This window comes from Podospora pseudopauciseta, chromosome 6 (genome assembly GCF_035222475.1).
Source record: "Podospora pseudopauciseta strain CBS 411.78 chromosome 6, whole genome shotgun sequence".
In the NCBI taxonomy this organism is placed as follows: domain Eukaryota; kingdom Fungi; phylum Ascomycota; class Sordariomycetes; order Sordariales; family Podosporaceae; genus Podospora; species Podospora pseudopauciseta.
The window spans coordinates 3,727,282-3,749,090 of record NC_085895.1 but is presented as its reverse complement, the minus strand read 5'-3'; the positions used below and the strand labels follow the sequence as shown (position 1 = coordinate 3,749,090).

At 53.5% G+C, this 21,809-nt stretch overlaps 7 protein-coding genes across 7 annotated transcripts; 6 read left to right on the top strand and 1 right to left on the bottom strand.

Annotated features, from left to right (window-relative positions):
* Positions 1 to 35: 35 nt before the first annotated feature.
* On the bottom strand, positions 36 to 963 carry QC763_609200 (uncharacterized protein). The gene is made up of 3 exons (XM_062914744.1): positions 509 to 963; positions 288 to 450; positions 36 to 234 (listed from the first exon to the last, which is right to left on the bottom strand). The coding sequence occupies exons 1-3, from the start codon at positions 725 to 727 to the stop codon at positions 143 to 145; spliced, it is 474 nt and encodes a 157-aa protein (XP_062763496.1). The 5' UTR covers positions 728 to 963; the 3' UTR covers positions 36 to 142.
* Positions 964 to 2,212: 1,249 nt separating this feature from the next.
* On the top strand, positions 2,213 to 3,250 carry QC763_609190 (uncharacterized protein; the record flags this gene model as incomplete). The annotated part of the gene is made up of 1 exon (XM_062914743.1): positions 2,213 to 3,250. The coding sequence occupies one exon, from the start codon at positions 2,213 to 2,215 to the stop codon at positions 3,248 to 3,250; it is 1,038 nt and encodes a 345-aa protein (XP_062763495.1).
* A 590-nt stretch (positions 3,251 to 3,840) lies between these two features.
* QC763_609180 (uncharacterized protein) lies at positions 3,841 to 9,401 on the top strand (the record flags this gene model as incomplete). The annotated part of the gene is made up of 5 exons (XM_062914742.1): positions 3,841 to 4,068; positions 4,192 to 4,258; positions 4,301 to 4,665; positions 4,725 to 5,060; positions 5,130 to 9,401. The coding sequence occupies exons 3-5, from the start codon at positions 4,537 to 4,539 to the stop codon at positions 9,399 to 9,401; spliced, it is 4,737 nt and encodes a 1,578-aa protein (XP_062763494.1). The 5' UTR covers positions 3,841 to 4,068; positions 4,192 to 4,258; positions 4,301 to 4,536.
* Positions 9,402 to 11,332: 1,931 nt separating this feature from the next.
* On the top strand, positions 11,333 to 14,824 carry QC763_609170 (uncharacterized protein). Its single transcript, XM_062914741.1, has 3 exons — positions 11,333 to 11,511; positions 11,636 to 12,703; positions 12,771 to 14,824. The coding sequence occupies exons 2-3, from the start codon at positions 12,632 to 12,634 to the stop codon at positions 14,553 to 14,555; spliced, it is 1,857 nt and encodes a 618-aa protein (XP_062763493.1). The 5' UTR covers positions 11,333 to 11,511; positions 11,636 to 12,631; the 3' UTR covers positions 14,556 to 14,824.
* Positions 14,825 to 16,091: 1,267 nt separating this feature from the next.
* On the top strand, positions 16,092 to 17,647 carry QC763_609160 (uncharacterized protein; the record flags this gene model as incomplete). The annotated part of the gene is made up of 2 exons (XM_062914740.1): positions 16,092 to 16,597; positions 16,657 to 17,647. The coding sequence occupies 2 exons, from the start codon at positions 16,092 to 16,094 to the stop codon at positions 17,645 to 17,647; spliced, it is 1,497 nt and encodes a 498-aa protein (XP_062763492.1).
* A 526-nt stretch (positions 17,648 to 18,173) lies between these two features.
* On the top strand, positions 18,174 to 18,662 carry QC763_609155 (uncharacterized protein; the record flags this gene model as incomplete). Its single annotated transcript, XM_062914739.1, has 1 exon — positions 18,174 to 18,662. One exon carries the CDS (start codon positions 18,174 to 18,176, stop codon positions 18,660 to 18,662), a length of 489 nt encoding a protein of 162 aa, XP_062763491.1.
* Positions 18,663 to 20,698: 2,036 nt separating this feature from the next.
* Positions 20,699 to 21,482, top strand: YPK2 (Serine/threonine-protein kinase; the record flags this gene model as incomplete). The annotated part of the gene is given in 4 exon segments (XM_062914738.1): positions 20,699 to 20,720; positions 20,847 to 20,984; positions 21,057 to 21,457; positions 21,474 to 21,482. 4 exon segments carry the CDS (start codon positions 20,699 to 20,701, stop codon positions 21,480 to 21,482), a joined length of 570 nt encoding a protein of 189 aa, XP_062763490.1.
* Positions 21,483 to 21,809: the final 327 nt, after the last annotated feature.

Genomic DNA, 21,809 nt, shown 5'->3' with positions numbered 1-21,809 from the left:
CATTACATTTCGATTTTACAGGCTTCTGCTATAGAACCTAGCATCAACATCTTACCATATCCATATTCTGCCCATGAACCCGTCTCCCAAATCATGACCAATAACAAACAAAAAGCTTGCTTCCATCCCTCCCATTTTCTCATTACTTCTGATGCTCCTTCACCATCTTCTGCGCCGCAGCCGCAAGGTCCTTCAACGCATCCCGTCGCTTGTACTTGGCATCCTCGATAACACCTAAAATGCATGTCAGCACCCAGCCATGGCCATCTTGAAGCTTCAAAGCCCACCAATATCAGCATCGCTCGCAAACTTGGAAGTCCACCTCACAAAAGTGCTCTCTTCAAACTCGCCCGACGTGACGGGCCAGCATCGAATCGTGCTGACTACGCTCGAGTAGCTCAGCTCGGGCTCGCTGTTGATGACACTGTAGGTGATGAAGTGGTCCAGGTTCTTTTGTGCCATCCACATGTCAGTACCATCCGTGTTGAGGAAGAGAGGTTGAACCCACGCTGTGCTCATCCTGCTTGATCTCCACCACGCTCCCGTCCTTGAACGTCCACTTGTACACGTCCGTCTCGTCGCTGACGCCCTTGACGATGTGCTCGGCTTGCTTGATCTGTGAGTACCACTTGGGGAACTCAGCGAGCTTGATGAAGTGCCAGACGTGGGAGAGGGGCGCGCGGATCACGGCGCTCTCGATGACTTCGTTGGTGGTTGCGATCGGCATTGTGATTGTTGGTTGTGTGGTATGGTTGTTGAGACTTGCTGTGTGTAGTTGGAATTGGAAAGTTGGTGGACTGAAAGCTCGCAGGGTCTTCTTCTTGTAGTTGCGTGTCAGGTGAGCATGTGTTTGTTTGGTTTGGTAGCTTGACCCATACCCCAATGGAAACCGCTCGAGGCCATTGGTGTATCATACGTCATAGCTCAGTCATTGGAGATGGGATGACACAGGTGGGGGTTTTTTGGGGGGTTGATTGACTGCACGTTATCCAATTCATTGACAGCGAAAATGGAAAGAAAGCAAAAGATCGGCTCCGTTTGACTGGATGCAAGCGAGACATATGATACCACTTGCCAGCGATGGCGATGTTCCCTACTTGGCACTTGCGAATAAGAAGAAATAGCAGCAGGAGAGACACCAGCAATGGAGGAGCTGGGCTGCATGTCTTTGGCCTACTACTGTTGGGCAGTGTTGTATGCAAACACATAAAGGGCCTGCATTTTTCCTCAGGCATAAAGCTCAATCAGCTTGGCAGACAGAAAATAGCTTGGACGACGAACTCCTGCCGTCAAATCCAACAGCACGTTCAAAGGGTTTGACCTGACGTTGGGGCGAACACTCTTCCAAGACTGACCTACCCACCACAAAATCCCAAAATAGCGACGCCATCATAAGGCTGACCAGTGAGGTCAAGCAAAAGTCAGACCAGCGATTTTAGTGGCTTGGCCTGTGGCTTGTGGTGAAGAAGTGCCGGGAGCTGACATCAAGCCTCAATCCTGAGATTCCTCTTTGCCTTGCTCAACGCAGCCTTGCTTGGACGCGATTGCAGGGTCGCGCGGTGACTTCCACCGCGACTAACTTATTACATCACATCCATGATACCCAATTTCATCGAACCGAGCGACAGTCCGAGTAAGCACAGACCAAGTGATGCCGGAACACGGTGGCATCCGGCGGCACGATTTGGGAAGCAACGTGTTGTTCCCAGCTGTTGGTTGGGAACTTGTCGGATCTATTATCCGACAGTCTCCCGCTTGAATCGCATACTTCTTGCCAAAGGTTTTTTGATGCTCCAATGGCGAAGATGACAGGCGGTGGCGGAGACAGCTTGTGTCCGCGCTGTTGGGATTTGGAGCGTACTGCCTGCCAAACTCAGCCTCAACCCCCTGCCATACCCGGCAGGGTAAGAACACATCCTCCTGAGCTATCAAAAGTCGAGCTGACTTGAACCTTCCCGTTTTATTTCTCCTTCCTCTTCCATTTCGCCCAGTCTCTCATGTTTTGTGTGCTCATCATACACAACATTGGTACAACAGGCTGTTTGCCTCTCGCGTCTCCTCAACGAGCACACCCTCACCCGACCCATGAACGACTACCGTCACTGCCATAGTTCGGGGAATTTTCATCTGATTATGCGCCTATGGTCCTGCCGGATCCATAGCCTATCAATACCCTTTGTTTTCTCTATACAAACCCCCACCTACCTCCAAGATGATCAGTCTCGGGAAACTGCGGACGCTTCCCTCTGCTCTCGCCATTTTCGTGCTCGCCTCGACAGTCCAGGGGGCCTCGATCAACTTTGACTTCTATCCCGAAACCGCCCAGGGTTGCATGTACGCGGCGGCCGACGCCTCCAAGTGCGAGACGGGTGTTGTTAAGACAACAAATGAATGCCTCTGCCAAAATGGAGGGGGTTTTATCAAGAACACAGCCTCCTGCCTCGGTCAATCTTCGAGGGATGACCTCCAACAAGTTTATGACACGATGAGCGGTGCTTGCAGGGACTCACGCACGCCTATGGGCATCTCGGAGAAGCAGTTTATGGATTTCGCGGACGGGGCCACAACCACCAGCACATCCATAACGACAACAACTGCTCCAACAAGCACGACGACAACCTCCTCAACAACAAGTACCCCTACCTCGACCGAATCACCACCGGCCTCAACAGAACCAGCAGACGAAGGAAGCCAAGGGCTACCGACGGCAGCTCTTGCTGGCATCATAGCCGGATCGGTTGTTGGGGTTGCTGCGGTGGCTGGAGTGGTCTTCTTCCTGCTGCGCAAGAAGAGAAAGCAAGGCGAGGAATCACATCCGATGCTTCCAGATTCCTACACGCAACCACCGTTGAGCCAGACAGCCCACATGTCTGTTACACCATCGGCAAGTGGCACGAGTGGTGGGTATGTGAGCCCTCCCGACACAGGTGTCTGGCCGCCACAAGATCAACCGAAGTGGATGCCATCGCCAGAGCCCGCGAAGGCTGCGTACAATAGAGCTAGTGGTTACAACTGGGAGTCCCCGGAGCACCTGTCACTTCCCCCAGACACACAAGCCCAGGCTCAGGCGCAGGCCCACGACAGGTACACAGCATTCCAGCCATTCCAACCACACATGTCGACGGTGCAGCCACCCATTCACGAACTGGATGTGCCGGTCGGCCACCCTGCAGCGGGTGGTGGAGGTCCGGTCGAGATGAGCGGCACACCCATCCAATCACCCGGCCCCAGATGGACTGGGCAGCCGTAGGGGATCACCAGACACGGAAGCAGAGGTTGGGGTTGAACTACTCATGCAGGCCGAGGCAGCGGTGAGGGAGGGAGGCCGGCGAGGGAGGGGAGGGCGTCAAAAAAGAAAGGGGCTAGGTTTTCAGACATCCGTCATTTTCTCATGGCATGCATGAGATGTTTCTTTTGTTTTAGGGTTCTTATGCGTATGTACAAATTTAGATACCATTTGTTTTATTTGTCTGGCTGAGTCAGCGACCCCCACTGGGGTTCAGCACGAGGGGAGGATGGCGTTCAGGGAAGCTGTCATTGGGAGGTCGAAACGGGCAATTCATGGCGGTCTGCAGGAGGCAGAAAAATTTGCTCATGGGCGTTATCAAATCGGAGACTCAATACTAGTCGATGTCACGAGGCACCATGCTGTGTGATTGATTGCTCGCTGCCCAGCACATGCACGTCGAGTTGGTCTCAGTTGTCGGTGCCGTGTAGCGCATCACCCCCAACCCTTAGCGGATGCCCTCCCTAAATTCAAGGTCCCTGTAGCGGGATGGTGGGGGGTAAGGTTCGGGTATGCTCCCCGTGGGTGCATTGCATCTCATGGACCAAACATCTCACAACTCTCCCTTTGCCTCGTGTCATCAGATTGGTCTCCTTTCCCAGTTTCCCGGCACTTGGTGCTGCAACGTGTCCCACGCAAAGCATTTGTCTTGCAGCGATGCCGGCGACGGTGACCGGTACGACCTCCCTTTATCCGCGCCTGCAGGACCATTCGTGTTGCTGACTCTCTCCATTTCCATCTGCTGCCGTCATTCCATGTGAACTCCCTCCACTACCGGTATGGTACGTTCTGCCGTAGTTGATCAGCGCGCGCACGGAGAATTGCCGAGTCTTGGCAGGGCAAGTTACCGTCATTTTCATCTCATCTTTCGAGCAGACAAAGGGCTGAACAGACTCGATTGTCAGATGCGGCCCGGTTCGGAGAGCATTTTGATACCAAGCTTGGCATGCTACGATGGCAAAGGTCCCGACCGCCCGTCCATACGCCGGTCTGCCCCGTGGCTGTTAACAATGGGCCCTGTGCCAGGAGGGGCCGCTGGTGCAAGTTTAGCACCGCAACCCCTTTTCTCTCCAATCAACCTCGCCGTTGACCTGTAGCTAAACCAACATCCGGCCTTCCGATTCGGCGGCGCTCTCTTCCCACTTTCTCCCCGGAGATGTCTCCGACTCCCATGATATGTTAATAGGATAGGGCTTTCGTCTCTGCTGGATATCGATCTTGGGGCCTGATCACTCTTTTTTTTCTCCTCCATGTCGTCTCTGCTGGACGATTGGCTCTGGATTTTGCGGGGGAACCCAGGCGCTACTATGACGTCCACGTCATCTTCACGATGGTGGGACAGCTTCTGGCCCTGCTATAGCTGCTGCCAGAGGATATGGGTACGTTGCCACTACACCGCCTTGGAGACAAAACGCACAAGTTGATTGACACGTTCTAGATACCATCACTGGGCACCTTCAGTCATCAATGCCTGGGCGTCGTGGGCCACGTTCCGTTATGGATTGCCTTGCTGACAGTAACACTTCGATATGGGCTTGGCCCGGTGTGGTCAAGGTATCGCCCAACCTGGTTACGCAGATTTGCCGCTGAGGAGACGAAAATCTCTGCTATCGATCAGGAAACGGGCGACTCTTTGGGAGTCAAAAGGTCAAAGTGGACGATATGGAATTTGTCACTCCTGTTGTTGTCTGTTGGAGCTCCCCTGTTGGGCGTTACGGGGGCAGTCATCTGGCCGGAAAATGCTCAGGTTCTCTTGATGCCCGTGGGCCCAGCTGTAAGTCCTGTCCTTGCTACGCCCACATGGCAGGATCTGTGCCTGGGATGCTGATATGGACGTCGATAGGTCATATCTAGCACGATGCTCGTCCTCGAGCGTCCAAGGACCCTTCCAGGCGCCGTCTTGATGATCCAAGGGGCTTTACTTCTGGTGGAACTAGCCTTATTCATTGTGGTTCCCGATGTTGCTGGCAATGGCTGGCCCTCGACGGCTGTCTGGGTTGGCGAACTATCTCTGACCTTCGCCTCGATACTCGTGATGCTGAACATGCCGTTGAGGGAACCCTACACGGAAAGTGCCGGAATCAGCAAGCCATTCACAGCCCCAAACTCTGATGTTCGCAGTCCCGAAGATCTCATCACAGCCTGGCAGTGGATGACTGTGTCGTGGTTAAGCCCATTGATGAAGCTCGGGTACAGCCGGCAACTGAACGACGATGACGTGTGGTTTCTTGCCCTTGAGTTTCAACATGGAAGATTACACACGCTCTTTCGAGAGCTCACTGGCACTGTTCTCGTCCGTCTGCTAAAGGCGAACGGCCTCGACCTCGTGATCACGACATGTCTGGGAGTACTCGAATGCACGGTGGAGCTGATCGAGCCTGTTCTGCTGAAACAGTTGCTCGGTGCACTGTCGTCCAGCCCGCCGGATAAACGAACCGCGATGATCTATGCGGGCCTCACGCTGTTTGGGAGGCTAGTTAAGGCACAGTCGTCTGTCTTTAGTATTTGGTTCTGCCGTCGCAACTACGAGCGCTCTCGCGGAGAGATGATCACCATGATATACGAAAAGACGCTTCGTCGGAAGGCCTTCACTTTTCCCGGTGGCGGTACCGACTCCATCGAGGGCGCCTCCCAGGCTCAGCCCGAATCTCCGTCCGATGGCATCTCCTCGGAAACCACACTTACAGACAGTGAGTCTAGGCACAGCGACGACGCCGATAAAGTAGAGCCAACCCGATACCAGCGGCTCGCGGCATGGTTCCATCACCATTACCAGACTATCAAGCCCTTCATTCCTCAACTCAGAACGATCAAGACCAAACCCGACGACTCTCCCTCCTCGACCGGCAAGATCATGAATATCTTGCGCAGCGACGTATACGACGTGGCACAGCGCTTCTGGGAGGTACCCGATATCTTTACCAAGCCGTTCAACTTTTTGTTCTCGGTCTACCTTATTTGGAAGATACTTGGACCTGCCGCGCTATCCGGTGCCCTTGTTATTCTACTCGGTATGGCCGTCAACGTTCTCCTTATGAAGGTCTTTGTCAACATCGAGAGAGCTCGCCGGTCAATCACGGACGTCAAGCTTCAAAGAACCTCGCAATTTGTCGAGTCCATCAGACATTTACGCTGGTATGACTGGCAGGACGCCTGGTTGGAACAGATCATGGACAGCAGGAGGGCCGAGCTGGTCAAGAGAGCCACGGCCAACATTGTCTCTCTCTTCATCAAGACGATCAACTCGCTAGTCGGCTTCTTGTTTCCTTTGGCGGCCTTTTTGGCTTACACACTCATCTCCAAGAAACCTTTGACCGTGGATATCGCGTTTCCGGCGCTGGATCTGTTTGGAATGTTAGAAAGCAGTCTGCGGGAGATGCCGCAAATGTTCCAGACGTTGCTTAATGCCAGGGTGTCGATGCAAAGAATCGAGAAGTTTATGACGGAGCCAGACAGGGAGAATGATGACTGGGACGGGCAAGGTGGGGAAGGGTCGGATGGTCCTCTTGGAAAACTGGAGATTGCAGTGGAGAGAGCGTCGTTCTCATGGCCTGGGGCGACGAAGGAGGTCCTCAAAGATGTCACGCTTTCGTGCAAAGCCGGTTTGACCATGGTCTGCGGGAGAGTTGGTATCGGCAAGACGGCACTTCTTCAGGCGGTTTTAGGTGAGCTGGATCAACATGGCGGTGAGAGAAGGGTGCCCAAGGAGGTTATTGCCTATTGTGCCCAATCCCCATGGTTGGAGAGCATGAGTATCAGGGACAACATTTTGTTCTGCTCGGTCTACGACAAGGCGCGGTTTGATCAGGTCATCGATGCTTGTTGCCTGCGGGATGACCTTGACAAGTTCAAGTCCAAGGACCTCACGCTGATTGGCGAGAACGGGGTGGGCCTGTCTGGTGGACAGAGGGCTCGCGTGGCTTTGGCCAGGGCTCTTTACAGTCGCGCTCGTATCTTGCTGCTGGATGATCCCATTGCGGCATTGGATCACCAGACGGCAACGAGCATTCTGCAGAATCTCTTTGCCAACAGGCAAGCCCCTCTGACAGCTGGACGGCTGATCGTGTTTGTAACTCATCGAGTCGATATCGTCAAACGCTACGCCTACCAAGTCATTGAGGTTGTCGAGGGTGGGAAAGTTCAAACGTACAGCATGGCGGAGCTGGAGAATAATGAAAGAGAGCTCGAACACCTGGCTGCCCTGGCTGCTACTCAAGAACAGGAGGCTGCTCCCGCCGACAATGGGGGAGAGGGGGAAGAGCCAGTGCCCGACAAGTTTATCCAGGACGAACACCGCGTACATGGCGGCGTGTTGGTATCAGTGTATTGGCGATACATCAAGGCTGGCAGGATTGCCTGGTGGTTTACCATGATCGGTTTTTTTATTGCGTTTAGGGCTGCCAAGGTTGGCTACTTTTGGTTCCTCAAGGAATGGGGTGAGGGATACGATGACAAGCCGGCGAATGCTCACCGCCTACATGCTCTTGGGCTGAGCGGTCACCCAGACGATCTTCAACAAGCAGTCTTCTCTCAACACGTCTTCCAGCAATCTCGAGTTGGTGGCTTGAAGAGCTGGCTTGACTTGAGTCGTTATCTACCCTCGCCAGCCGACAACGTGATGCCGTGGGCTGTCGGCCTCCTGGTGCTCTCCCTCATCCAGGTGTTTACGGTAACGTGCTCTGATGTTGCCCTCGTGGGCATCATCTACGAAGCTGGCAAGAACCTGTTCCGCGAGACCATGCAGCGCGTCTCCAACGCCACCTTCCGGTTCTACGACGTCACCCCAGTGGGGAGGCTGATGAACAGGCTCACGTCTGACATGGGCACCGTTGATGGAAGCGTGGCCGTATTGCTGCAGACTGTGACATGGTCCACGTTTGCCTGGCTGTCTGCCATCACTGTGATTGCCACCATCACACCGTCATTCCTTGTTATTAGCGTCATCATGACAGGCATCTTCTTCTGGATTTTTGACAGCTTCCTCCCCACCTCTCAGTCATTGCGAAGACTCGAGACGGTGTCGTTATCACCGCTGATGTCCAACTTTGGCACGCTCCTCGAAGGGCTCGCGACGGTTCGCGCCTTCCGGGCCCAGCCACACTACCAAAACCGCATCGTTTTCACCACCGACTCCTTCCAGCGAATGGACCACTTTTATTGGTCGTTACAAAGCTGGCTTCAGTACCGCTTCGATTTGCTCTCCGCCTTCACCACCTTTGCGTTGACCCTCACGGCCGTCCTCTCGGGTCTCTCGGGTGGTACCGTCGGGTTTGTTCTTGCTTCGGCGGCGAACTTTGTCAGGTCGACTCACAGCCTCTGTCGTCGGTATGGCGAGCTGCAGATGCAGTTTGTCAGCGTCGAGCGCATCGTTGAGCTGCTGAGTCTGGAGCAGGAACCCAAGGGGAGCTTCAAACCGCCAGCTGCCTGGCCTTTGTATGGGGATGCTATTGTATTCGACAATGTTACTTTGCGGTACGCGCCAGAGTTTGAACCCGTGCTCAAGAATGTCACCTTTGCCATTCCAGGCGGCACTCGCAACGTGGCTGTTACTGGTCGCACTGGGTCAGGAAAGAGTACACTGGCATTGAGTCTACTGGGGACATTACACCCCGACGCGGGTACAGGGGGGTCAATCCGCATTGGCAACGTCAACCTTGCGGACGTTGACAAACACGCGCTGAGAAAGAACATCACATTTGTCGCCCAAGACCCGGTTCTGTTCGCCGGTACACTAAGGGATAATCTCGACCCGCTTGACGAGAGAGGGGAGACCGAAAGAGCGGATGTGTTGCAACGGGTGCTGGGGATGTCGGGGGATTTCACGCTCGACAGTCCGGTGGATGGAGGGGGAAAGAATTTGTCTCAGGGGCAGAGGCAGCTGGTGGGGTTGGGGAGGGCGATTTTGAGGAGGAGCCCGGTGGTGATTATGGATGAGGCGACGGCGAGTATTGACGGGGAGACGGCGAGGTATATCCAGCGATTGTTGAGGGAGGAGCTGAGGTATTCTACCGTCATTACGATTGCGCACAAGGCGGAGGCGGTGGAGGGGGCGGATTGGGAGGTTGTGTTGGACAAGGGGGAGGTGGTGAGGGCTGGGCCGACGGGAGAAAGTTGATAAAGCGGATGTCAAAAAAGGGAGGGGTGGCGGGAGTGTGATCTGAATGAAGAGTTTGCGATCTTAGATTGGAAGACTATGTACGTTTTGATGATGGGTTGTGTGATTGGGTATGAAATGAGAAAGGTACACGATGAATCATAATACAGAACGCAACTGTTAGACTCCCTCTCCCGTCTTGTTCTTTTCTGACTTGTCGAGTCGTGTTTTGCTACCACCACTGACACGAAGCTGGTCTGTCCATTGAAGAACCTGGCATATGGCTGGGAAGTAAGTGCCCACTAGTGAACTGATGATTTTGGAATCACTGGCCATGATGAAGTGATTCGAGTTGGCACTTTTGGCAGTGAGGATTTGGATTGAAGGGATCCCTTGTTGTTCTTTTGGGCTGATGGCTCGCTTTTTCCACGGAATACCGAGTGGTTGGTAGGTGTGGATTCAGGGAGGCTGAGGAAGTGGAGTGAGGGTTTTTGTTTACTGGGGGATGACGCGAGGAGTGCTTTTTGGATTCAGCTGAAGAGGTTTCTAAGTCGTGTGTTGAGGCTGAGGGGGAAAAAAGATGAAGTGAGAAGTGGATGGGGTGGTGGTGGTTGGTGATGGGGTGAGTGTTCTGGGTTCTTTGTTGTTGGTACAGTGTTTTTTGTAAGAGAATTACTGTGTTGAAGGTTTGTTGTTGCTTTTCTATGGATGAAAACCGGTGAGTGAGTGATGGGAGGAGGCAGTTTGCCTTGTTCTTTTTGCCGATGAAGAGAGGCTGCAAAATCGAAAAAAGGGGCACTGAAAATAGAATGAACAGAGCGGACCACGTTGTTTTGTGGTTATTTTCTGGTGAAGGCGAATGGGATTCTTGGCCGCATGGGGTTGTTTCTTTTGTGGATGTAGATAGTTAGCTTTGAGGGAGGGTTTATAGTGAAGCTGTCGGCTTCAAGAAGTACCCAAATCCCGACTCATCTGCTTACCTACCTTAGAAAGGATGATCTCCTGCCAAGTAAGAGGAGAATATCAGTCTCTTTCTCATGTGCATTGTTGCACAGTGTTGATCATCAATCCATCTCGAGATTCATTTTGATCGAGGTATTTTTCCTCCTTGGCAGGAGTTGCCATGATTTTCAACAAAACTTTCTCCAGTCCTATTGCCACGATGTTCTCACGCACGCTCTTTGATAAAATCGCATGGTTTTCTTGGTATATAATTCTTTTGTGGTATTCTTTGAGGAATGGGTAAGGTGAAACATCTGAAACTCGAAGATCTGAGGCTTTCCGTCCCGTGTCTTTGACTTCGAGCACCTTTCTCTTTCTTTGCACTCGTGGACTTCCGGAATCATGATTTTTGTTTTTTCATTACGTTGTGATGCCTGGCATGAGCAGTTGTGGCTGGCTGTGACTTTTTATTTCTAGAGTTGTAATAAGTTGTAATATTGGATTGTTCCTTTGCATAGCCGTCTGTCGAAAGTTGTGCCACCTGTGAGCTTGGGATGGACGTTGGACACTCGGACCTGGCGTTGTGGCGGAAGGATTGAGGTTGTGTTACGTGCCCCCTTTTTTTTGCCGTTTCCATTTGTAGGGGCAATATCCGTAAACGCCGGGTTGGGATGGGGGTTGGGGTTTTGGCGCCGCAGTGGTGAGCTGAAGGTGTAAGAGGCAATGCGAACTGGACGGGTATAATCACGGGGTTTATTTGTGTGCTGATGGTCTCCCCTCAGGACCGACGGAACAGGCTGAATGTAAGAGTTTGTTTACTACCTTACATTGCAATCTTAATTCTACTGATGCAAAGTCAAAAGCTGTAACACCCACCTTTGTCAGCAAGTAATACCGCAATGTGGCCGGACTGGTTCTAGCACCAAAAATACAAACAAAATGTCAAACCAACAAGGCCTCACTGCCATTCCGGCACAGCTGTCAGAACTGTATCATGATTACGATCGCCCGGCTTTTGGCCCGGTATATGTCAGCAACAGGCAACTGGCGGCGGGGTAGTATTGAATCCACAGATCCGATGTTGCTGTCGGAGGCGGGTGTTTGTTTGGTGCCCCTCGGTGCCTGAGGGATGCAGTCATCGTGTTTCTACCCAAAGATGCGAGGACCAAAAAAGACCTATTATCTAATGGTATGTTGAGAATGTAAGAATACCCTTACAACTGCCCTAGACTGATGGTGGAGAGAAGCGATGACAGGCCATAATCAGTGCCGGTGTTCGCTGTTACCGTCCCATTGTGACGTCAATTGGGCAGGACCCTCCTCCATGTCAGTCGGGCACGTTGAAAAAGTTCTTCTCCACAAAGGATTCTCCATGTCTCAGGTGATTTGCTCTGCAGGTGGTCGTGTTGGCCCTGAGGCTTTTCAATATTCCACGACGGCATCTGAGGTGATTCTCTTGGTACCAAACACAGATGTCAAAAAACGAGCAACGTCTTGGCCGTCCAATCAGAGGCTGGGGATGTGCTCAGCCCACTGCAGTCAACAGTGTGGAGAAAGCTGCGGTGGCCGCGATTGACTGGCCGGTGTTGGTCTTGAATTGAGTGGCCATCTGCATTGCACTGTACCCTGCGGCGTGCTGCATTGTTCCTTTCTCTCTTTCCTTCTCTCTCTCGCTCACCCTCTCGCTCTCTCTTTTGTTGCTGTGCCGATCGATCCAGGTACCAGGCACAATGGGAGATCTGCCATCGGACAAACATCCATCCAATATCATCATCATCATTACCATCATCTCCACCCGCATGGCAAGCCATTATTATGCAGTTTGAAGGGAAGCACTGGAAAGGAAAACTGCAATCTCCACCGGGCGCTGGCGGCGACAAAGATTGGACCCCTGTCGCCCAAGAGCTGAGTTCTTGGTGGAGATCACCAACCCCTGTCGACCGGGACCTCGCGTGGTCTGGGACGGTCCAATCGTTGCTCCAAAAAAAGGCTGGCTTCGTATTGACGCCGCGCTCCAGGTGTGTGTGTGTGGAGTGCCCTCCGGCGCCTGCGAGCCGGGGCTCGGCATCAAACTATGGACTTTCCGGAAGGAGAAGAAAGGCTAGAAGGAAACGAGATGCTGGGCAAGAGATAAAGATGCTGGTCCACCCACCTCCTCGGGATCTGGGGTTCCCTTTCCTCACCTTCCGCTCACCCAGCATTGAAATCTCGTACATAGACCTTCGGGTCCCGCAGTCGCTCGTTTCTCGTCTGCCTTCTTGTGTCGATTTAGTCATTCGCTCTCTGGGAAAGAAAAGGGGTACATAAACATGCGCGTTTCTACTTTGTCTCTGGGCGCCCTGGCCGTGGGTCTGGGTGCCGCCACCGAATGGCCCGACTGTGTAAGGAACCACATGTTCGTCTGATGTTTATCATGAGAGATGAGATGACAGCTAACAAGGTGAATAGCATGAGGACAACTGCTACCGCAACCTCATCGACGCCAACTACGCGGCCGAGGCTTCGGCCTTCTGCCCCGGCTTCATTGCCGGCACCACCACAGCGGCCACCGCCATCCCAACTAATTTCTACAATTGCGATGGCAGTGTCCAGTCTGTGAGCTCGGTCTGCTCGTGCATTGTGTACACCATGACGCACACCTCGGCTACCGCTACCGCTGAGCCCACAACCGAGCCAAGTGTCGAGCCCACTACCACCACCATCGAGACATACACCATCTCGGAGACCTGGACCAGCGAGGAGCCAACAAGCACTTCGACCGATGATGATGATTACTGTGAGGATGACGAGACTACTACCACGGAGCCCACTGCTACTCCTACCGACGAGCCCACTGTCACTCCTACCGACGAGCCCACTGTCACTCCCACTGAGTCTGAGGAGCCTACCGCCACTCCCACCGACTCTGAGGAGCCAACTGTTACTCCCACCGACGAGCCAACTGTGACTCCCACTGATGAGCCAACTGTTACCTCGACCGAGACTGAGGCGCCTACCACGACGGATGATGACTACTGCGAGGACGACGAGACGACCACCACTGAGCCCACCGTCACTCCTACCGATGAGCCTACTGTGACTCCTACGGACACGGAGGAGCCTACCGCCACTCCTACCGATGAGCCCACGGAGGAGCCTACTGAGGAGCCAACTGCCACTCCCACTGACACTGAGGAACCAACCGTCACTCCTACCGACACTGAGGAGCCCACAGCCACTCCTACCGGTGGACCTACCACCACCGATGACGACTACTGCGAGGATGACGAGACTACTACCGAGCCCTCCGCTACTCCTACGGATGAGCCGACTGTGACCCCAACTGATGAGCCTACCATTACTCCTACTGACGAGCCAACCGAGGAGCCTACTGTTACTCCCACCGAGACCGAGGAGCCCACTGCCACTCCTACTGCCGAGCCCACCGAGGAGCCCACCGAGGAGCCAACTGCTACTCCCACCGATGAGCCTACCGAGGAACCCAGCGTGACCGATACCCCCACCATTACCACCACCAAAGACGAGGACAGCACCGGCACCACCACCACCGAGGAGTGGACCACCAGCACCATCACCACCACCACGGTCAAGACCATCACCCAGTGCCCCTCGACTGTTCCCGCCTGCCCCACTGGCGGCGTCGTCATTGTCACCACCGAGACCATCGTCACCACCACCGTCTGCCCCGTGACTGACGTTCCTGCCGTCCCCACCACCACCGAGGGCGGCGAGGTCACCCCCCCCATCGTCACCGACGGTCCTGAGGTCACTGGCGGCCCCGGCCCCGAGGTTCCCCCTACCAGCACTGATGAGGAGGAGCCCCCTGTTGTCACGGACGGCCCTGAGGTCACTGGTGGTCCCGAAGTTCCTCCTACCACCACCGGGGAGCCTGAGGAGGAGCCTCCCGTCGTCACCGATGGTCCCGAGGTTACCGGCGGCCCCGGTCCAGAGGTTCCCCCTACCACCACCGAAGAGGAGGAGCCCATCGTCACTGGCGGTCCTGGCGGCGAGGAGCCCCCCGTCGTTACTGACGGCCCTGATGTCACCGGCGGTCCCGATGTTGAGCCCCCCGTCGTCGTTGTTCCGACCTCCTTCGGCACAGTCACCGTTCCCGCTGTGACTGACCTCCCTTCCACAACCAACACCCCAGTGACAGCCGGTGCTGGCCGTGCTGTTGGCCCTGTTGAGGGTCTGCTCGCTGCGGTGGCTGGTTTGGCTGCTGTTCTTCTTTAAAAAAGTACACTCTTCTTTTGAGATGGATAGTTTTCGGGGAAGGGGGAGTCAATGAACATAGATGATGAAAGCTTTTTTGGGGGCAAATGATACACATGTTTGGAAATATTTTTGGCATATCTATTGGGTAGGCATTTAGCTTTTGGAATATATTTGCAAATGTAATGCAGCAATCATAAGCCGCAGGGCTGAATCACAACACTTCGCTTCTTGATCTGATTTGCCTTGTCGTGTGTACGTGGTGTTCCGGTTCTCTGGCTAGGTTCGGGTTCAGTGTCGACCTTGCATAACGCCGAGTGTGCTTGGGTAGACTTCATGTTCATCCCAGGCAGGACACATCAGATAGACTTTTATAGAGTCTGGCTAGCCAGCAGGGCATGGCGCGTCTTATCCGGTGTGGTCTAATCGTCCTGGGCAAATTGGGCAGAAATTAACCTTTGGGTGTATGAACATCGCAAAAGCCACATTTTGCATGGGAAAACTGGGTTTTCCCATTGTCAGTGCTCTCGTCTTGTATTTGCCAAAGGTTCGTACTTGACGGGCCTGAACAATTGAGACCTGAGATCCTGGCCATGACGCTACAATCGGTGGTTTGGCGATGGCTGCGGTGGCCGCAGTTCAATGGGCAGTGACCCTCACAGTTCAATAGGCCCTCACAGTTCAATGCGCTTATGGTTCAATGGGGCCTCATAATTCAATGGTAAGTACCAGGCCTTTGGAAGCCAGCGATTACGAAGGTCTGGGAATTGGAGCATCATTCAAACCATCATCAATTATACGTGGGTAGGTTGAGATATTGCTGTATTACTTGGCAAGAAACAGGCCCAGTTTTTGGCTGCGATTTTCGTATATTGTAATGTTTTCGAATGTTTTGCCTAGGACGGCTAGACCACACCGGATAAGACACGCCATGCCCTGCTAGCTAGCCAAACTCCTTTCATAGTCAAATCAGGCTGGCTACCTACCAACATTGGCAGGCTTCAAGGACGCTGCCAAAGTGGCAACTTCTAATTTAGCCCTTGGTTGTAAGCGCTGTCACCTGGAGCGACTTCTAGGCAGATAACGCCAGCGTTATTGTGACTCTATGCATCTGAACACGCGTGTTTCCCGGTTGCTGTTGGAGCTAGTCAACGTTGTTGGTCGTTGTTGGTCGTTGGCGCATGGGTTTTGCATATCATGGTGACATCTAGGAAAGAATGTCAGCATCCTTGGCCGCTCCCCGGTCGTGTCTAGACCAATACCATAAATTCAACTTGCCCCCGGAGCATCAACAATTTTTTCTTTTTGATTTTGCTCCTCGCCTTTCCTTGAGCCAGGCGAAAAGCTGAACTAGGTACTCCAAGATGGCATCGCTTTCCTTTGCCCTGGTGGGCAGGACAGCCGGCTACATCGTTGTGCTCCTTCTTGTTCGATTTGTTTACCGGCTCTACACCGTACGCATGAAGATCCGAAAGTACGCCAAAGATACCAACACAGTCAGTTTCGCTACTTCCTGATACATGGATGGGATCTCACTAACCTTGTCTGCAGCCGGGCATGCCTCACCACTTCATCTTTGGCCACATGATTGAAAGCGGCAAAGCCTTCAAAGATGTCCCAATGGAGATCAACCGCCTAACACTCACGTCACTATTTCTGCGCCAACACTCAGATATTATAAAAGATGGCGTTATCGTGATGGATGTCTGGCCGATGATTGATCCCATTCTCTATGTTATGGATCCCGAGATAGTGTCTCAGTTTTCCAATCAGCAGGTGTTGGCAAAGACTCTCCCCAAATCGAATCAGCTGAAAGATATGTTCAAACCCATGTTCCAGGGTAAGGACTTGTTGACGATGGATGGGCCTGAGTGGAAAAGATGGCGGGCGATTTACAACCCCGGTTTCTCTGCCAAAAATGTTGCGACGATGGCTCCGGAGTTCATTGAGGAGATCGATATTTTCAAGAGGCATCTGAGGAAGGTTGCCATGTCGGGGGAGGTCGTCAAGATGCAGCAGTTGGCTATAAATTTGACGATTGATGTCATTGGTCGTGCTGTCTTGTGAGTCGAGCAGAGCCTACTTGCCAGCTGCTTGAGTGACCATTTACTCACCTGTTCAGGGGCAACAACTTCAAGTGCCAAGCAGAAGGCAACCCTCTTGAAAAAGCAATCGCCGACCAGGTCAAATGGCTCATCCCCAACCGAACCCCCGACGCCCTCGTCAAACTCTTGAACCCCTTCCGTCTCTATGACCTCTGGCGACTAGAGCGCATCATCCGTAACATCCTCGCCCCAGCCGTAAGAGAGAACCTCTCCAACGAAACCTCCACCACCCTCCACAAGACCATCCTCTCCCTCGCCGTCAAAGCCTACCTGGCCGAGAACCCCGACTCCAACCCCAAGGTCGACCTCGAAGCCTTCCTCAACCGCACCATCCCCCACCTCAAAATCTTCATCTTCGCCGGCCACGACACCACCGCCACCAGCCTCTGTTTCGCTTACTACCTCTTGTCCCAGAACCCCCAATGTCTGGCTAAACTCCGCTCTGAACACGACGCCATCCTCGGCCCTGACCCCTCTCAAGCAGCAGCTAAAATCGCCGCCAACCCTCAACTCTTGAACTCCTTGGTTTATACAACAGCCGTAATCAAAGAAACCCTCCGCATCTTCCCTCCTGCCCTGACTGTCCGTCAAGGCCGCCCAGACGTAACCCTTCACAACCACAAAACAGGCAAGACCTACCCCACCGACGGGTTCCTCGTCATCGGCGCGACATTTGCCACCCACAAATTAGAGGAGTATTTCCCCCGCAACGAAGAATTCCTCCCAGAGAGGTTCCTCGCAAAAGAAGGGGAGGAGTTATATGTAGGCAAGAACGCCTTCCGGCCGTTTGAGCTGGGACCGAGGGCGTGTATAGGGCAGGAGCTGGCAATGATGGAGTTGAGGATGATACTGGGGCTGACGGTAAGGGAGTTTGATTTTGAGGTGGACGAGAGCGTGTTTATGGAGGGGGGGAAGAGGTTGTGGGGACAGAGGGTTTATATGGTTGGGGGGTTGGCGGGACATCCGAAGGGGGGGATGCCGATGAGGGTTAAAGTGAGGAGAAGGTGAGGTGAGAGAGAGATGCCAGGAAGGGGGGAAGTATGCTCTTTAGCAGATCAACACATTGACAACTTGACACATTACCACATTACCACATTACCGACAGCTCCTTCTCAAAATTCACCATGTAGCGTGGGTGCTTGAAACATTGCAGCTTTGACAAGTAATCACCAGCCACAGCTCACCCCCGTGTCAGCCGCTCCAATCCAATCCTTCGATCTCACACCTCCACGATCACCACACCTTGAAGATGCCACACACCAAATGCAGCCACAATCACGATCCAGGCCACTGGCATCGCTGTCAGAACGCTTCTTCGGCTGTGCTACCACAAAAGTCCGATCTGAGCCATCGCCACCTCTAACACCCCCGCAAACCTCCTTGCTATTAGGGCTTACCTCAGACTCTGACCTCAGAGACCCATGTCGAATAAAGAAACAACCTACCTCCCACAGCACACGTCGAAACCTCTAAACCCTCCCTCTCAACTCAACTCTCAACTCCCAGAACCTAGGTATCCATTATTCACCCCACCATGTCCCCACCCAAAGCATCCACAACCATCCCCCTCCCCCTCCGCCTCGTCCTCCTCCTCCTGGAACCCCTCGGCGCCCTAAACGGCGCCTACCTAACCCTCTTCACCCCCTCCTCATACCACAGCGCCATCGTCCGCCCCCATCCCCCCTCATGGTCCCCCCCCTTCTCCCCCCAGAATCAATACCTCTACACTCAGTTGGCAGGCGCATGGCTGGTGTTTGCCTTCAACGAATCAGTCATTCTATGGCTCTACGATGATCTGAAGTTGTGGAAGCTCATGTGCTGGGGGATGTTAATCAGTGATTTTGTCTATCACGTCTCTGCCGTGCAGGCTGTCGGGGGATGGGAGAGGTTTTTGGGGGTGGGGGGGTGGAATCTGTTTGATTGGGCTGTTGCTGTTTCTGCTGCTGGGCCGGCGGTGGTGAGGGTTTGGATTTGTTTGTTTGCGGGTGAGAAGGGAGGGAGGGAGAAGGGGAAGGGGGAGTAAGTGGGGGAAGAAGTGAGGTGGAAGGAACGATGAGAAGGACACTAGTGGAAGGAACAACGATGGCGGAAGGACCAAGGGGAGGAAGGAGTGAAATTGGAAAGAACGGTGCTGGAAAGAGGAAGGAGCGATTGGCAACAACAGTGGAAGGTGGAAAGAGCGAGGGGGGATCGAACGGAAAGAACGAGCCTGAAAGAGATGCAGGTTTTTCATGTTCATCAAAGGTAGCATGACGGTTGGGAGCCAGTCGAGGGATTGGAATATATCCACCAACTGAGAAATTCTCTCAGAGTTGCACAGTCAGCATCAGTCACGATGAGAATCCCACTCCTGGCCCTGCTCACCCTGGCATTGGCTATCCCATCACCCCTACTGCAGCAAGACGAGCCTTCATAATCACCACCACAAGACGTCGATCCAACGATAGTCACCCAAATACAAAACTGATTGTCTCGGGATATGCCCGGGGTGTTCAGATTGTGAGCCATGAGATAGATGCTACGGTATCTCATGAGCTGCGAAAGGTCAACTCTTTACCCGGATCGACTCATGAAGGTGCCATAACCCTAACCCATAGTATTTGTCATGGGTTGAATATGTGTAACATCTGGATACGAACAAGGCGGCCAAATTTGTGATGTCGCAGATGAAGGATATGCTGCCCGAGACGCATCAGACTTCAGCGCACTTAGGGCAGACATAAAGGAGGGAATCCTTGGCATGGGGGAATAGGGCCCAGTGACGCAGTGTTGTTGTATGTACGGATATGCAAGATCAGGTGTCGATGGTGCTGTTACTATTTCTTCATCAGTTCAAATACCATGGTGTTGGTATTTGATGAGATATTTCGGGGTTTCATTCTTGTTGATCGGTGAAACCTTTTGATGAACGGTGACCAGGTTGCCGGGGCACTGGAGATTGACGATTTTCGGTTAGCGCCACGTGACGGGGTTGCTTCTCTGTCTTGAATCTCCTTCGGCAACCCCTCAGAAAAAAGGGGCTGGAATTTGCCATCGTCGAGGCTGTGTTGCCAATGGCGAGCGGCTGATCGACTCCGTAGTCTACGGCTACTCCGTGCATTACGGAGCCGGGAGAGCCGCCCCTCGCTCCCGCACCGTTTCGGGTGGAACAAACAATGAGGGGCTCGTCGTTCTCGTGCACTCTGTGGTGTGAGGTGAGGACGCAAGGGAGCAGCATGGCTGGCTTATCGCGCAGTACGTCGTCACCAGGAGATGGCTTCTCTGGTACTCTACACGGTACATAAATGTTGCCGTGGTGTTTTTCCTCTGCAAGCCGAATCCTAGATTCAAGGTTCAGCTGCGTAACGACAACCTGGAAGTGCGGGGCTGTCATTCATGGCTGGACTGCCACCTCAATCCGGCATGGGGGTGCCATCAGCTCGTCTCTATCCACAGTAGGTGAGGTGGTCCTGCTGTCAAATCCTCTCTGAGTTGAGCAAAAGAAAGTCTCTAAATTTCCAGAACAATTGGCACCGTCGCATTGGGCATATGCAGTGAAGAGAATCCGTAAAAAAAAAAACAAAAAAAAAAAAAAAACAAGAGCGCCATTGGGTCCACGGTCTCCGACAAAGCTCTTACAACGCATCAACTGGAAGTGTAGTGGGTGGTCAACAGTGGGGAATGGGGGAATAGCGCTCAGCGCACAATTAGCCCCTCGACCCACACTGCTTGGTTTCGAACCAGCGCCGTGCGCACTGGACACCCCATCCTCATCCCTAACAATCCCTAACACTGACGGCAAGGAGAGAAGGTGCTCTCCTCCTTACGATTTACCTTTGCCGCACCGCACCGCACCGCATCCAACCCAAACCACAAACCACAAACCACAAACCCACCCAACAAAAGAATCGAGCAAGCAAGCTTGTCGACAGTATCTTTCCGTACCTATCCCGTACCTAGAACCTCAGTCTCCTACCTTAGCTGCAGCCCTTTTCGACAGACCGACGCCCGCCTGCGGTCGCAGCAACACCCTCCCTACCATATCCCGTCTACAGGCCGACGGCCTCACCAGATTGCAAAATGTCGTGGAAACTCACCAAGAGTATGTCAAGCACCACCGCAACTCCCGCGACCACTCAGTTCCACGTCTGGCTTCGGCCACGATGGGCCACTTCTGCGTCGCATCTTCGTCTCTGTTCTCGATCAGCTAACACAAGTCACCCCTTAGAGCTGAAGGAAACCCATCTGGGACCCCTCACGAGCACCTTCTCGAGGTCACCTTCAACCTCCACCATCACAGACAAGGACAGCAAGAGCCAAGGGGACATTTCTGGTGCTGTCACACCCACAAATGAGAACACCATCGGTGCGTTTCTTCTATGACTATTCCCTGGCCCTTTCGTGAACAGAGCCCAACCTAACCTGACCTTTTGTCTAGCGGCCTCGGAAGCCCTTACGCAAGCTCCCGTCGTTGCCCCTCCCAAGCCCGGTATTCTTGTCGTTACCCTTCACGAAGGTCAAGGGTTCTCCCTCCCCGAACAGCACCGCGCTTCCTTCAACAACCCAGCACATGGCGGCAACTCGCTGTCGACCGGAAATGCTCTCAACATGTCGAGTTCGATCCGCCCCTCGTCTTCCTCGAGGACCTCGGGTTTCATGGGCAGGCCCCAGACCTCGGGCGGTTTCTCCGGCATCCCCACTAACCACGGTCGTATCTCGTCCAAGTACATGCCCTATGCCCTGATCGATTTCGACAAGTTGCAAGTGTTTGTCAACTCGGTCGAAGGAACACCCGAGAACCCTCTCTGGGCCGGCTCCAACACCCAATACAAGTTCGATGTTTCTAGAGTAACAGAGTTGGTGATTCATCTTTATATCCGCAATCCCAATGCGCCACCGGGATCCGGCCGCAGCCAGGATATTTTCCTCGGTGTGGCCCGTATTAACCCCAGATTCGAGGAGAAGCAACCATACGTTGAGGATCCCAAGGCCAGTAAGAAGGACCGGGAAAAGGCCGCGGCCGAACACGCCAACCGGGAAAAGACGCTCGGACAGACTGGTGTGGAGTGGGTGGACGTGCAATATGGCACCGGCAAGATCAAGATTGGCGTCGAGTACGTGGAGAACAGAGCTGGAAAGCTCAAGATTGAAGACTTTGAGCTCCTCAAGGTGGTGGGCAAGGGCAGCTTCG

Excerpts from the sequence above, each read along its gene's own strand:
- QC763_609200 (XM_062914744.1), bottom strand. The coding sequence starts at position 727 with ATGCCGATCGCAACCACCAACGAAGTCATCGAGAGCGCCGTGATCCGC. Across the intron at positions 451-508 it reads TCAAGCAGGATGAGCACAGC|AACCTGGACCACTTCATCAC; the intron begins GTGGGTTCAACC and ends ATGGCACAAAAG. Across the intron at positions 235-287 it reads TGCGAGCGATGCTGATATTG|GTGTTATCGAGGATGCCAAG; the intron begins GTGGGCTTTGAA and ends CATGCATTTTAG.
- QC763_609170 (XM_062914741.1), top strand. The coding sequence starts at position 12,632 with ATGCGCGTTTCTACTTTGTCTCTGGGCGCCCTGGCCGTGGGTCTGGGT. Across the intron at positions 12,704-12,770 it reads CCACCGAATGGCCCGACTGT|CATGAGGACAACTGCTACCG; the intron begins GTAAGGAACCAC and ends CAAGGTGAATAG.